We start from the raw sequence: 16,508 nt of genomic DNA, 5'->3' as shown, positions 1-16,508 counted from the left end.
AAAAAAAAAAAAAAAGCCAGCTGGAGACTCTCCAGAATACTACACTGTGTATTATCAAGGAAGTGGCCATCCTGTCAAAGGTGCTGTCCATGCTCAAGGGGACAGAATTATTCAAGTCATCTTACAGTTTTATAACCACTTCCTCTCTGTTTCTTGGTGCATGTGGTCAGAGCTTGCTTTTAGGCTTTGTTGGGGTGGGTCTGCCTTACTCTCTAGAGCAGTGTAATTTCTCAAGCTGTTCGTTAATTACTGTCCACGTGGAGCCTTTTTGGGTAGGCATGTCCTCTGTCTCTCTCCTATAAATGGCATTGCAATGTAATTCACTTTATAGACTGGGATCCTTTGGCAAAAGATAGTTCTTTTTGTATCCTTCTCCTAAGATCCAGAGTTTATCCTGTTCAGAGCAATATGACCATGTCTGAGAGTGAATAGTTTATACTTTTTATTCCTAAATGTAGTGTTTCTGATTGCCACACAGGAATTAACCAGTTGTTCTACATCTAATTTCTCCCAACACTTCCTGTCTTAGGCTGTTAGGTCTTTAATCGCATATAGCACTTTTTCTGGAAACTTCTTATACTCACGCTGTACGTAGACAGCACTGCCTGATGGCCTCCCAGGGACTCCTGGACAGAGTCCTGATTGTCTGAGCAGCTCCTCCGAGGAGCCTCCGCTTCCCTGTGCTCCATGCCTGCCCCTCCAGTTGAATGGGATTACAGGCTGCCCTTGGGCTTCAGCTGCTCTGCAGCTGTCTGGAAGTTGTCCACAAACATAGAGGCAAGGTATCCACTGGGCTCATTGGGATCCCAGTCTCCCCCTTTTCAGAAAACCCATGTTGCCTCTTGTCATGTCTAAATAAAGTTACCACTCCTTCCCTCATTTCATGGTTGTTCATGACAAGAGCGTGGAGACTCCTGACATTCCTCTGAAATGAGCCAGAATAGTTCACCCCAAGTGCGCACCCCAAGTGCACATTTCCAGCTGATTATTCCGAGAAACTGCAGGCATAAGGGTGGCTCTAAAAGCTGTGCCTTCATACAGGAAGTTGACAGCTGTAATGGGAATCTGTGGAGTAAAAGTATCTGTAGCAGGAACTGGTCTGCCAGGGGACCATTTACGATGAGGGCACGTTCCTTCGCCCTACTCTTCTGTCCTCCCTTCTTCATCACTTTGGTGACCCCACTCTCACATGCCCCTCAGCCTCCTATTCCTTTTTGTAGCTCAGGATGTAGCTTCAGTCATCTGACTCTGCTTCCTGTCTCCTGTGCCATACATGTGCAAGTAGTTAAATACTGCTTTTCTCCTATTGATCTGCTTTATGTCAGTTTCTTTGGTGGCCAACCAAAGAATTTGGGGCAAAGGTTGAAGGAGAGCCATCTTGCTTCTCCCAGAGAGCCATAAGAGCTGGTACTTCACCATATCACGTTAAATAAAAATTTGAGCTGGTTCTATTCACATTATCTTTTTTTTGTTGGGAAGTTCTTTGTGGACTTTTCTTTTGTTTTTGAGACAGGGTCTTGCTCTGTAATAGTGCAGGCTGAGCTAGAACACTCAGCCTGCCTTCCTTTCCACTGCTGATATTTTATTTCTTTTTTTTTTTTTTAATTTTTTTTTTGCCAGTCCTGGGCCTTGAGCTCAGGGCCTGGGCACTGTCCCTGAGCTGCTTTTGCCCAAGGCTAGCACTCTACCACTTGAGCCACAGCACCACTTCTGGCTTTTTCTGTTTATGTGGTCCTGAGGAATCAAACCTAGGGCTTCATGCATGCTAAGCAAGCACTCTATTAGCATTAAGCCACATTCCCAGCCCCAACTAATGGTATTATTATTACTACTATTATTACTATTATTGCCACTTTGCCCATCTATTTCATTGTTATCTTAATAAGACTTCCACTTTTTCCCTTCTACAGATATTCATCAAATGAAAGTTTTAATTTTTTAATGTTTTATGTATGTAATTTATATGACTAATATGATAATTTAGGCCTAAATGAGAAATATAGCTAAAATATTTTGAGTTTAGTAATGTTGTCTTTTTAATAATGTTTTTTTTAAAAAAAAACAAAACCTTTTTTTAAATTCATTTTTTGGTAGAAGACTCAGAGAAAAAGGACCGTGGTTCCAGGCAAAAAGAAAAAACCAAGAAATGAAGCCACAGACTCAGGTACCAGATGAGTGTTTATATGTAGTCTCTCATACAGATGTTCAGGAAAAACATCCATCCCTAAGCTTTTACGAAAGCTCATAAAATTTTGCTTTTAAAAATTAAAAATATGACTTTGAGTAACATTTTTTCTAGCATTTTATGATGAAAAATTTCAACATAAAACCAATTTGAAAGAATTATTACTGTATTGATATTCCTATTACTTCAGTTTTTAAAGTACCTTTTATTACATTGGCCTTATCCCTTATCTGTCAGTTAATCCATTTTAATTTCTTAAGGCAGCTTAAAATAAATTACAAGTATAGTACACTTCTTCTGAAATCCCTAAGTTTATGCATCATTAACTGGAGTTCAATGTTGGTTTATAGTTTTTTTTCCTTTCCATTAAAATGTATAGACAATGAAATCCCAGATTTTTAAGCGTGAAATCACCATGGAGTCTTGGAAAATGCAAATGTATGTAATTCACTATTGTTCTAGAAAGATCCCCCTCCCCCATAACTCTTGAATATCAGTCCCTGCCATCATTACCAGAGACAATTTTTTTGAAGATTGTTTTTCTATCATCCATTAATTTACATGTTCCAGAATATTATATTGATAGCATCAAGTAGTATACAATGTTTTGAGATTTACTCATACTGTTTTGAGTCACTTTTATTGCTTAGTAGCATTCATTGTGTCACCCAACCACAATTTATCCATTCTCATTGATGGGCAATTGTTTCTGGGTTTGGCTATTATGAGTAAAGCCATTATGAACTTTTTAATACTTTTGTGTGTGTGTGTGTGTGTGTGTGTGTGTGTGTGCACGCGCGCGCGTGCGCGTGTGTGTGAACATGTTTTTATTTATCTTGGTAAATAGAGTTGCTGAAGTTCATAGGCAGCCCGTGTGTGTGTGTGTGTGTGTGTGTGTGTGTGTGTGTGTGTGTGTGTGTGCGCGTGTGTGTGAACATGTTTTTATTTATCTTGGTAAATAGAGTTGCTGAAGTTCATAGGCAGCCAAGCATAAAATCCTGAGAGACTCCAACTCCATTAAGCCAGCAAAATGCTGGACTGGAGGTATGGCTCAAGTAGTAACACTAGTCATATAGGCAAACCAAAGGAAAGTGCCAGATCCCTAAGTTCAAACTCTGGTACTGGCACAAAAAGAAAGAAAGAAAAAGGGGAAATGGGACACCATTAGACTATGACAGAAGAGCAAAACAGTACAGCAAGCAGTTGAAGAGATTCCATTTCTGTGTTAGTCAGATTTCAGTTACTTAATAAAATACCTAAGATAATCTACTTATAAAAGAAAAACAGTTCACTGTGGCTCACGGTTTAGAGGTCCCAGTTCATGATTGGTTGGCCATCCACTGCTTTGGGCCTGTGGTAAGGCAGCACATCATGGTGGGAGTACATGGAGATTTTGAAGATGAGGAAGGGGCCAGTGTCCCAAGGACCTCTTTAAAGGCATGCTTCAGCGTCCTAAAGACCTCCCACCAGGCTCTCCTCTCAGAGGATCAACCATCTCCCTGTAGTGCCTTTAACACATGGGCCTTTGGGGGACATAGAGTATGCAAAGTGTAACAGTCATTAGCCAGAGATTTAAAGCTCCAGCTACAGTGAGACACACACCCTGTTGTTGTATTACACTGGCGGATATTTGAGTCTCAAGTCTGTATTTAATTTGGTGATTATCTGTAGAAACTCTTAGCCACCACAGCTATAGAGATAAAACTAAGTTGAAAGCCATTTTGACCTCTCTCATGTAACTCTGAAAATAAAATACACAGGCTTTCAAACCTAGCTGTCATTTGTGGGTGTATTTATGCAGTTCTTGTCTCTTCCCCCGAAACATGCATGTGAGTATAGCATTATTGTCCATGCTAGCAAAACCTTTCATGCAGGGCTGGTAGAGTAATTGTGGTATGTTCATGCACAGGAACAGAATACAAAAGTGCATCAGCATAAATATAAAACAGTCAAAAGCATGTAGAACCTTACATTGCTTAGGATTATGTTCATGTGCAGTAGGACTGAACAATGATAAACTCAATTCAGAGTGGCAACTACAACAAGGCAGGCGGGGAATGTTCTGGGGTTAGGGGTATACATAGTGTTCAGATCCTTGTGAACCTTCTTATTAATCTGTTCTGAAGGCAAGCATGCAGCTATTGTTCATGTTTATATCACATATATAAATAATTCTGAGAAGGATTGGGATGGGGGGAGGGGGGAGGCTGGGAAGGGATGGGAAGGGTAAACAAAGGAGGAGGCTGCAATGCTTGGTAAGAAATGTACGCATTATCCTGCCCATGCAATTGTAACCCCTCTGTACAGTATGTTCACAAATAAAAGAAAATTAAAAAAAATAAATAAATAATTCTGTATGCAAAATAACTCACATTAGAAAACAAATTCTAAGTCAAAACAAAAAATGTTTTCATTCAGAGATCATATATAGATCTTAATCAATGATTGGTCCTGTGAGGTAAGGATGATTTGATTTGGATTAATAATCCGTTTAGGTATTGCTTACTTTGCAAAAGCTGGACTGCTTTTTACTGATTACTAGTTTTCTAAAGATCCTGGTACTGGGCTTAGGTGAATAGAGATTCAGGAGACAGGATGGTGGCTGAATTGGATTGGTATTATGTGTTTGTCCCAGAAACAAGAGTGGCTTTCACTAATACTGGGCTGTTGATTATGTGTCATATTGTTTGATATCATCCTCAAAAACATGTGAGATATAGCTACTACTCTTCTTACCAGGTTTAAAGACAAAAAAGTTAAGACTTAATTTGTAGATTATGCCTTAAGTGAGCCCAGCCAGTGTTTTGGGGTTTTTGGTGGCACTGGGATTTGAATGCAAAGCTTTGTGTTTGATCATAGGTGCTCTACTGCTTGAGCACGCCCCCATCCCTGAATGTTTTGGTTATTGTTGAGATAGGATCTTGCATTTGGCTACCATGATCCCCCTATTTATACTTATTACCATAGCTGGGATCCTGGGCATGCATCACAAAGGCAACAGTACTTACTACCTAGTAGTGGACAGAATAAATCTGCCAACCCCAGATGTACAAACCACCACCATTTGCTCTCCTCAGAATCTTGCTTTGGGTCATTCTGCACATTCAGTGGGTGAGACTGGGCTGGGGTGGCAGGTCTGAGAGTTCTTTTCACATGTCTGTGCCTTGGAGCTCCTGTGCATACTGTTTGTTCTTTTGTGCCTGTAGCTTGGCTCACCTGTGGTTTGGTAGTCAGAGTTTCATGTGATGGTTGACATGAGAGGGAGCACTGAAGGAGGTGAAAGTTAGAAGCTGCAGTTCACTTACGATGGTCTTGGAGCTGCCCAGCATTGCGCCTTCAGGTCCTAGTTATTGATCAAGCCAGATTTGAAGGGAAGGGGAAAAGGGAAGAATAGCAAAGCAAAGAATTTCAGCTGTCATGGATGCACCACAGCCACACATTGAACTTGGATCTGGAAGCATTGAACTTGAATCAGGAAGCTCACTAGCAATAGGAATTAATTAAGGAAAAAGAGCTGGCTTATCTGCCAGACATTTAACTTTATATAGAAAATGTGGGTGTTTGTTAGAAAATGTCTGATAATCACACCTTATAGTAATTTATAGTCTTCATAAATGCATTCACTTGCAGGATATGTTTTATTTCATCCACTCTTCCCATTGAGGAAACTCATCTCAGGATGAGTGAGATTGAAGCTCAGAAGGGGACTTAAATCTCTAGACTGCTCATCCAGTGTATTTTAAACAAATATACTCAATAAGCATGATGTTCTCAACACAAGGCCTATCAGATTAAAATTTGGGGAATAAGCAAATGGAGAAGAGCTGTATCACCAGTGGATGTTGGGTAACAGCAAACTAGTAAATACAGACACAGCGGTTGACAGTAGGATTTCGATGGGAAGGAAGGAGTGAAGATAGCTCTTCTGGGGTGCTTTGGGCCATCTTGTTTCAGGCTTTCAGAAGCTTGGATCTAGAACCAAATCATGAATAATCAGTTTATTAAATTGACTTGTCTTAACATTCTAGATGCTTCTGAGAGTATGCATATTTGGTGTCTAGAAGGAAGGAAAGCCAGTGACATCATGGAGTTGGATATTATTTTGTCTGCATTTGAGAAAATCTTCCTGCAATATAAGTAAGTCATTGGCTGTGAGGCCTGGGCCGATCAATGGCCCGTGAAGAAGGTGCTGCTTTTGCTCATCCCACAGACTTTGATGTGTGTTTTCATTATCATTACATTTGAACCTTTCCATGATACTCCAGTATTCATGTATTAGACTTGTGGTCATCTGTTCTAAATGTTTCTAATAGACTCTCTGATCTGATGTGTTTTGCTTTTAAAATGGTTGTAAATTGCCCACCCTTTCCCAGCTGTTGGGTGTAGAGAAAGGCCACAGCTGTCACTGTCAGCTCCTGTGAGCAACAGGCATGGAGGTGGGCACAGAATGGCATCAGGCATAGATCTGTTCCCAGAGTGGCACGTCAGGGGCTAAGAGGCTACATATATCACAATGCTGGGAAGGGGCAGGGATGGAGAGGAAGCAGAAAATGGTGAGAACTGAGGCATTCCTGTCTGCCACTCAGCATTCACATTGGGGATATTCCGCGGCTCTCTCCAAAACCAAGTCTAGTTCCTCTCACACTCCCCAGAGAGATTTGCCTCTAGAATCAGTGTTGCCACCAGGGTGAGGAGCATCATGAGAATGTCCAGGAATGTTAGACTTGCAGCCTAGGAGGATGCCCCCAGTGAGCCAGGGCACGGGACCCATCTCGTGCATCTGATTTGGCAGAGCTTGTGTAGAGAACATTCAAGAGCTCTGGGGAAGAACCATGAAAGGCTTGGCGGACTGCTTGCTCCAGTTCTAGTGGAGGGAAGATATTTCTTTAACAATGCTTTAAAAGATACTGGTCGGCCTTGGAGACATCCATATACCACTAACCTAGAGATGTGTTGTAAAACAGAACTATCCAACAGTACTGTATAGTTAACACTACTGTATGCTTAAACATGACTGATGTTGTACTTTGGTTTTGGAGTTTTTTGTTTGTGTATGTGCATGCCAGTCCTGGGGCTTGAACTCAGGGCCTGAGTGCTGTCTTTGAGCTTATTTTGCTCAAGGCTAGCATTCTACCTACTGAGCCACAGTTGTATTTTCAGCTTTTTTAGATTTATTTATTTTTTTGGAGTCTTGTGGACTGTCCTTCTCAGACTAACTTCAAACTGCAGTCCTGAGATTCCAGCCTCCTGATTAGCTAGGATTACAGGCGTGAGCCACCAGGGCTGGCTTAATGGGATAATTTGTTCTGTATTTTTACCAGAGTGGTAAAGAAAATGTTTCCATACTTCACACCTATCAGAATGTACCAAGTAGTATTCCAACTGTGATCAAGGGTGATTTCACTGGTGACAGAAAGATAGGGGAATCCTGCCTTGGATGGACAGTATCAGGGCACAAAGGTCTTCGAGGGGGCTGTAGCAGATATCTGAGAGCAAGGAGGTTGGGCAAGGGACAAGGAGGGGGATGACTGAGGTTAGTGCCCTGAGTGCATTGATATGATGTTAATAAGTACAAGAAAAACACTGGCCAAAAACCCAGAACCTATTTATAATTAAACCTCAGTAAAAATCAAGGAAAGCATCTTTAACATGATAAAGAATATTTACCAAGAGCTTATAGTGAGCACCGTACTTAATGATGACAAACCAGAAGACTTCCAACCAGGCAAAGGCAAGAATGTCTCCTTCCTGTTTAACATCATACTGGAAGTTTTACCTAACATAGTAAGACAAGAAAAATGAAAGTATAGATTGGGAAAGAAATAAAACGGTCTCTGTCCTTAGAAGAAATTATTATTTTTTATATTTTTTATTGTAAAAATTCTGTATGGAAGGGTTACAGTTACATGAATAGGCTAATGAGTACATTTCCTATTGAGCATTGTTACCTCCTCCCTTGTTTTTCCCCTACTATCCCTTCCTTCCTCAACTCCTCCCTCCCCACCCCCCAAGTTGTAAAGTTCGTTTTTAACATAGTGTCTTGTACATCTCATTGTTATAGTGGGTTAACCTGTATCCTTATTTCAACATTTTGTTATTTCCCTTCCCCTCCCCAAATTAGAAAAATGTATATACAAGATGCAGGGCACCGACATCAAATACAGTGAAAACAGGGGTTATACCGTTACTTGCAATAACTAGTATAAATCTAGGACAAGCAGAAAAGGTCAAAAGCTATATACATATAAGATGATAAGTGAAATGAACCCCAAGATAGGGACACAGTGGTTTTTCTCTCTTGCTATTGTTTTTAATATATTTAAAAGGTACTATGTGGCAGCATTATTTATTTAGAAAGTCTCAAATACACCAAAATTTAGCAAAAAAAAAAACTTGCTGACACCAGTGGCTCACACCTGTAATCCTAGCTACTCAAGAGGCTGAGATCAGAGGATCACAGTTCAAAGCCAGCCCAGGCAGGAAAGTTCATGAGACTCTTATCTCCAATTAACTGCAAGAAAACTGGAAGTGGCACTGTGGCTCAAGTGGTAGAGTTCATGCCTTGAGCTGAAGAGCTCAGGGACAGTGCCCAGGCCCAGAGTTCAAGCTCCAAGACCAACAAAATAAATAAATAAACTCATGCAATATATGATTACAGCAAGAGCTTATAGTGAGTACCATACTTAATGATGACAAACCAGAAGATTTCCAACCAAGACCAGGAAAAAGGCAATAAGACAAGAAAAATGAAAATATAGACTGGGAAAGAAGAAACAAAATGGTCTTTGTCCTCAGATGACATCTGAGCTTTTGCAAGATATAAAAGTCAGTTGCTTTTGTGTATTCCTAGTAAGGACTGGAGAATTTGACATTAAAAAGACATAAAAAAAAATTTCAAGTAGCAACCTCCAAAATAAGACATGATACTTAGATATATATCTAACAAAATAGATACAAGATACTTACAAAGAAAACTACAAAATTGATGGAAGTAACTATTGAAGAAATTCCATGTTTGTGGATAGTAAAAATACTTACGACTGCTTACTAGTTGTTAGTTAAAACATACCATCCAGTCATTTCCCCAGCTGCTAGAGGAGGAGTCAGATCTGCTGGTCATTAGGGCAGGCAGTAAGGAAGGATTAGAACTGACTCTAACCATGTTGGGCTGTGGAATTAGCCAATGCTGGGGATGGCTCCTCAAAGGACTTGGGAAAAAATATTTTTTTGTTGTGTTTTGTTTGGTTGAGGCATGTTTCCAGTGTTCATCTTTACCCAAGAAGTATTTTCTTTTTTGTGTACTGGGACTTGAGTTTGAGTTCTTGTACTTTTGTACTTGCTAGGTAGGTACTCTACCACTACAGCTATGTCCCTCAGTCCTTTTTGTTTTTGTTTTGTATATGTTTGCCAGGGCTTGAACTCCGGACCTGGGCATTGTATCTTAGCTTCGTTGCTCTAAGCTGGCACGTTTACCATTTGAGCCACAGTTCTACTCCTGGGTTTTTTGTGGTCAACTGGAGATAAGAGTCTCAAACTCTCTTGTCTGGAGCTAGCTTTGAACTGTGATCCTCTTATCCTAGCCTCCTGATTAACTAGAATTATAGATGTGAGTCACCAGTGCCTGGCCAGCATTTTATATTTTAAGCCTAAAGGACTTTAAAAGGGGGTACAGGTCAAACATTGCCACCATCTTAGGTTTAAAATGATATATGCCAAATGATGTGTTTATATATTAAGCAAATGAAACCCACATTTCAAAACCCATTGTAATACCTAGGATGACTCTTTTCCCCTTTAATTGCTTTGCAGACAAAGAATCAAATCTGCAGTTTGTGAAGAAGCCGTCACCAAATTTTACCTTAACATTAAAGAAGAACTCATCAGAATGGTAAGCCCACTGACAAATTTATTGCTACATGTTTTTTGACCTGTCCTAGGATGGCACCTATTGTTAAAAGAACAGTTTGCATTTGCTGGAAATATGAAAATAAACTCATGAGAACTGCCCATATCTCACACTATTTTTAAACTAAGTGTGATATATATGAATTGAATTAGTATTTGGAAATATATTTGGAAAATACACAGATTTATTTTTGTTTTGTGTAGCTCAAAGAAGTCCAGACACTGAAAACTCTGAAAAGGAAGAATGCTAAGGTAAGTCACTTAGAGAATCATTTGGTGATAAGTTAAGCATTACTAACAAGTGAAATTAAGTAAAAGACTTAACTTTGGGGTTTGTAACCTTTAGAGTTTGTATAAAATATTCTTAGCTTTTTAGTCAGACTTTCATTAGTTGACCTTGTGGTTTATTGGGTGTGTAACATTAATGCAAGCTAAGGAACAGGGATCTGTTTGCTAGCCTTCCCAACACCATAATGAAATGCTTGAGGTAATCATCTTATGAAGAGAAAAGCGTTGTTTTGGCTCAGAGCTTTGAAGGTCCCAGTTGATGAGTAGTTGGCCCCACTGATTTCAAGCTTCTGGTAAAGCAGTACATCATAAGGGTAGCATTTGTCAAAACAAAACCACTCAACATCGTGAACCAGGGAGTAAAAGAGAGCTAGGTGCGGGGCCAGAGTCCCATAGTTGCCTTCAAAGGCATACCTCCACATTCCCGCCAGAATGCTAAAGAAAACCTTCTAAGCCCTATCTAGTCAATCTTATTTCCCTCTGCACTTCCAGTATGTAGCAGTGTATTATGGATTTAACCAAGAAATTGTATTACTTAGGTGATCACCAGCATTGAAAAGAAAAGACAGCGTTTGATTGAAGTCCAGGATGAATTGCTTCGGTAAGATATTAAAATCCTGTGAATGAAGGCTTATTCAACCACTCTAGAAAGCAGTGTGGAGGTTCCTCAAAAAAAAAAAAAAAAAAACAGAACATACTACCCTATGATCCAGCCATTCCACTCCTGGACATCTGCATCTAATAGAACACAAACAAGGCTACAGTACAACCCTGTTCATTACAGCACTGTTTACCATAGCCAAGATATGGAATCAGCCCAGATGCCCCTTAATGGACAAATGGATTAAGAAAATATGGTAGGGGCTGGGAAGGTGGCTCAGTGGTAGAGCGCTTGCCTTGCATGCTCAAGGCCCTGGGTTCGATTCCTCAGCACCACTTAAACAAAAAGAAAAAAGCCGGAAGTGGCGCTGTGGCTCAAGTGGTAGAGAGCTAGCCTTGAGCTGAAGAGCTGAGGGACAGCGCCCAGGCCCAGAGTTCAGGCCCCACGACCGGACCCCCCCCAAAAAAAAGAAAATATGTTATGTATATATATATATATATATATATATACACACACACACACACACACACAATGGAATTTTACTCATCTATTAGAAAAGAATGATACTGTACCACTTGTAAGGAAATGGAAAGACTTGGAAAGAATTACATTAAGTAAAGCAAGCCAGACCCAGAGAAACAAAAGGTTGCATGGTTTCTCTCATTAGTAGTAGCTAGAATGTGCCTATGAATCTGTAAGTAAACACACTGGGTGGTATGCAAGCAGTTCCAAGTGAATTAAATTATAATAGATGCTATAGAAAGCTCAAATAATACAATTTTTTAGAAAGATTAAGTCAAAGCCCAACAAAATAAGCACCAAAAAATGAGTCCTTGCAAGGGGAAGGCCAGGAGAATGGGGGTAGACAATAAAAAGAGGAAGGAGGGGAGAATGCAATCAAGGATTTATTATAAATACCACAAAATTAAGAAATGGAAGGGAGGGGTGAATAAGAGGGGATAGAATGGTTGGGGGTGGCGATGACACAGATCAGGATGTACTGTATTCATGTACTGCTTTGTTAAGTGACACCTCCTTTATACAACTAAATATAATTTTTAAAAAGAAAAATCCTGTAGGAGAGCTCACCTAAAAGGACAATACAGTTTGTTCAATGGAGGAGTGTTTTTTTCTACAGGTCATTATTACGGTGCTAGGCATGGGCTGGGAATGTGACTTAGTGATAAGAGTCCTTGCCTAGCATGCATGAAGCCCTGGGTTTGAGTCCTCAGTACCACATACACAGAAGAAGCTGGAAGTGGTGCTATGGCTCAAGTGATAGAGTGCTAACCTTGAGCAAAAGAAGCTCAAGGATAGTGTCCAGCTGAGTTCAAGCTCCAGGACTGGCAAAAAAACCAACCAAACAATAAAAACCCAAAACGTAAAAGAACTAGGATTTGCACTTGGGCACCTGGTGACCGCAGGGTTTGCAGAATGCATCAGCTCAGGAGAAATTAGAATTGATCTTTGCTAGTTCACCTCCTCTCTGGCCTAGACAGCCCTATTAACAACTTAATGCATAAACTCCGCAATTACTGTCTGGGTTGGAAGAAGCCTCTGCTTGCTACTTTCTAGAAAACCTTCAGCAAGTTACTTCTTCCAGTCCTGCTTCTGTATATGGCATATTACCTACACCTGAGCAGGTGTGGGAATTCATCTGCAGGTGCTTCATGGTGGCTGGTATACAGAAAGTGTTACTATTTATGTTGTTCGCTTGTTTTGTTCTGTAACCTGAGCTAGCCTTGACCTCTTGAGTGCTGGGATTAGATCTGTGTATCACCATACCCAACTCTTATGTTGTATTTATTCCCAAGTGTTGTGCCAGGAGGACCTAGCCGGCTTTTGCAGGCCAGGGTGATCCTCATGGGCTGTTTAAAAAGACTGGAGCGCACAGGAGTCTGGAAGCCCATGAGAAGTTTTTGGAGCTCCTCTGAGGACAGGATTGCTTTGTGAGCTGGAGAGTTATGTTTTTCCCTCTTAGTGAGCTTCACTAGCTTGAGATGGGGGGATGAGGCTCAGTGATAGAGCAGTTGCCTCGCATGAACAAGGCCCTGCCTTCTGGTCTCAGCACTGCGCTAGGGAGATTGAGGGGGGAAGCTTGAGAAGAGAAAAGCTGGTATGTGTCAAGAGTGTAATTAAAACTGCCACAGAAACTTAAGAGGGAGAAATTGCTTAGTCCAGTGGTCCTCAAATTTAGTGTATGGTCTGGTCCATAATCAAGTTTTCATTGGCCGAAGTCATTATAAGAAAATTAAAAGTGCCGTGCGCCAGTGGTGGCTCACACCTGTAATCCTAGCTACTCAGGAGGCTGAGATCTGAGGATCTCAGTTCAAAGCCAGCCCAGGCAGGAAAGTTTGTGAAACTCTTATCTCCGATATACCACCAGAAAACTGGAAGTGGCACTATAGTTCAAGTGGTAGAGCGCTAGCCTTGAGCTGAAGAGCTGAGGGACAGTGCTCAGGCCCAGATTCAAGCCCCACGACAAATAAAGAAAGGTATGTAAAGAATGACAGTAATGTGGAAGAGCTTCTGAGGCAGACCACTTCCCTCAGTCCTCCATCTATGAGCCCACCACCAGTTGTCATGATCATCCTGTGGGATGGGGTGTTACAGCTTTGTAAGTCCTGCTTTGTTATGCTTGTCGCTAGTGCGAGGGGAGCAGACAAGTCTGAACACTTATTTCGTTCTAGATATTTTTTCAGAAGTTGAAGTATGTTTTGAAAGGCATAGTAAGAATAAACCTCAGCGTGGCACAGGGGGTAACTCAGGCACTCCTAGGTGGATGGGAGTTTAGGGGCGGGGGTGGGTGTCAGCACTCAGGCAGGCCACTGACTCAGAGCCTGCTGCCCTCTGAGCTCTCTAATGAGTCTGCTCAGCTACTGCTGCAGGGGTTCAGTGTGAAGAACTGTTGGAAGGACTCTCAGAAAGGTTAGTTTTAGAGATAGTTTTTTTAAAAATATTTTTCCTTGGAAAAATAAAAATTGACAGCCTGTCTTATTTTTTTATTGGCCATAAAATGCAAGTTGGCCTTTTTATTTTATAGCTGAAGGAACTGAGCTACCAAGAGATGAAGCATTTAAGCCCGAGGCTATGGTAGTTTTTCCACCAGCTTTATTACACCTCAGGACTGGGTGAGATTTTGATAGAAACCGGGGAAGACTTCTTGCCCGTGTTTTCACTATTAAATTGCAGTGCCTAGCTGAGATTTAAAATGTTAGCCGCCTTACATTGTCATTCAGTCTTTCCCAAGACGTAACTGATGACGAAGCTTGGGAGTGGAAAGCATATTCTTCTGGAAGTGTCCCAAGTGATCACTCACTGCGTGTCCACGTTCAACCAGAACGCTCCCACAGACCTCGTGTCTGAGCCAGAGATCCTGTACTGAGTCCTCTGGCTTTCACACAAGTCGCTCGGCCTCAGGCGCTGTCATTATATGTCATTTATTTTAAGGGAAAATAATTTCATTCTAGGTTACAGCCACAGCTGAAACAACTACAAACAAAATATGAAGAACTTAAGGAGAGAAAGTCATCTCTTAGCAACGTGCTGTGCTTCTTACCTAATTTAAAACAGCTTCACCAAGATTATTCAGATCTCCAGGAGAAAGAACCCAACATACGAGACACAGTAAGTTTGATTTCTACTTCTTACAGTGCTTCTGTACATGAGAGGGTATGCTAAAAAGACAGTAGCTTTGAAGAAGAGGAACAGAGTGTCACTATAAATGACTGAAATTCATTATTGTAGTTTTATCTACTCAGTAAAATCTTAAGGAGCTAAAAATCCGAAATCATGAACTTTTTAAAAAGTGAAGTTCCTCACAAGTGTGTACTTTGTGTACTAACCATCATGCTCTTCTGGCTTGAATTTTGCATCCACATCACCAGATAGTTGCATATGTTCTAAAGACCAACCTTTCTCTTTGTTTTTAGAGATTAAGAAACAAAAACACAATGGGAAAATATGGTATATTTTTCATAAATTTTGCAATTTCTGTGATTATAATTTTTCCATTGTTATGATGTCCAACTCAGAATAACAAATATTTATTTGGAAAAAACTATGTATTTATACACTAGTGTAATTTTATATAAAATATGTACATATAGTAGACATAATTATATAGATCTATGTAAATCATGGTCAGATTTGTGTTTTTCACTTCTAAATTGAGTTTTAATGTTTTGACACTTGTCTTAGTAATTCTGTGAGTCAAATATCTGTTCGCATATTAGAAATCCAGAAAGAATATTTTTAAGGTATCTACGTACCTAACTATTTTAAAGCTTATTTGGAGTTGGTATTTGGTTGTAGATTTGATGAATTAATAGTAGCATTGCTTCAATTTGAACATTAATCACTTTCATTAAAAGCCAAAATGCTGTGTGTATGTGCATGTTTGCTGTGACTGAACTCAGGGCCTGGTACAAGCTAGGAAAGCGCTCTATCATTGAGCTGTATCCTCAGCTATAATGCCTTTGCCTGGGGCTGGGAAGGTGGCTCAGTGGGAGAGCGCTTGCCTTGCATGCATGAGGCCCTGGGTTCAATTCCTCAGCACCACATAAGAAAAAAGCCGGAAGTGGCACTCTGGCTCAAGTGGAAGAGCGCTAGCCTTGAGCTGAAGAGCTGAGGAACAGCACCCAGGCCCAGAGTTCAGGCCCCACGACCAGACCCAAAAAAAAAAGAACATGATGAGCCAGGTACTAGTGGTTCAAATCTGTAATCCTAGCTACTCAACAGGCTGAGATCTAAGAATCACAGTTTTAAGCCAGCCTGGGCAGGAAAGTCCATGAAACTCTTACTTCCACTCAATTATAGGGGGGAAAAAGACTAGAGCTGTGGCTCAAGTGGTAGAGTGCTAAATTTGTGCACAAAAACTATGCCCAGAGTTCAAGCTCCAGGACCAGCAAAATAAATAAATATGGAGAATTTGGCTACCTTGCGACAATTCGTTGATCTAGTAACTTTTCTAGTTGATATAGGCCTGGTATTTACTGCTCATTCCATCACTTCATGCAGTAGGTCAACCTTCCTTAGAGTTTTTGCATGCTAAAATCAATGTGAGATCAAGCAGGCCCATTTACTTGCCCAAAGTCCTCACCTGTCCCGGGCTTAATTTTCTATTTTTAATAATTCAGATGCCACAGTTCTTCAACCAACTGTTCTTTTGGAGTAAAAAGAGAGCAGTGCAAACTTTGCTGAGTGGTTCTCTTGCAACTTTATATTACCAATCATAACCCAAGAAAATGAGTTAAAATCAATTTTCGTAATGATCTCAGATTAAAACTGCAAGGCATACCTAATGGAAAGCTCTGTCAAACTTTATATTAGTAAGAGATTTGAGTTACGAAGTTACAGGACTATATAGGTTTTTTTTTTTTTGGGTCCGGTCATGGGGCTTGAACTCTGGGCCTAGGCACTGTCCCTCAACTCTTCAGCTCAAGGCTAGCGCTCTACCACTTGAGCCACAGCGCCACTTCCGGCTTTTTTCTTTTTGCTTATGTGGTGCTGAGGAATCGAACCCAGGGC

At 40.6% G+C, this 16,508-nt stretch overlaps 1 protein-coding gene across 1 annotated transcript in view; it reads left to right on the top strand.

Moving 5' to 3' along the window:
• Positions 1-16,508, top strand: part of Cenpu (centromere protein U) — a 31,530-nt gene that overhangs the window by 13,305 nt on the left and 1,717 nt on the right. Inside the window, exons 6-12 of the mRNA XM_013023901.1 lie at positions 530-587; positions 5,153-5,296; positions 6,214-6,322; positions 9,995-10,073; positions 10,295-10,342; positions 10,918-10,979; positions 14,450-14,606. Coding sequence (XP_012879355.1) covers positions 530-587; positions 5,153-5,296; positions 6,214-6,322; positions 9,995-10,073; positions 10,295-10,342; positions 10,918-10,979; positions 14,450-14,606 — 657 coding nt within the window. The remainder of the gene's footprint in view (positions 1-529; positions 588-5,152; positions 5,297-6,213; positions 6,323-9,994; positions 10,074-10,294; positions 10,343-10,917; positions 10,980-14,449; positions 14,607-16,508) is intronic.

The sequence above is a fragment of the Dipodomys ordii genome, unplaced genomic scaffold, assembly GCF_000151885.1.
Source record: "Dipodomys ordii isolate 6190 unplaced genomic scaffold, Dord_2.0 Scaffold4, whole genome shotgun sequence".
Taxonomy (NCBI): domain Eukaryota; kingdom Metazoa; phylum Chordata; class Mammalia; order Rodentia; family Heteromyidae; genus Dipodomys; species Dipodomys ordii.
The sequence above is the reverse complement of the archived record's forward strand: the minus strand, read 5'-3'. Positions and strand labels throughout refer to the sequence as shown.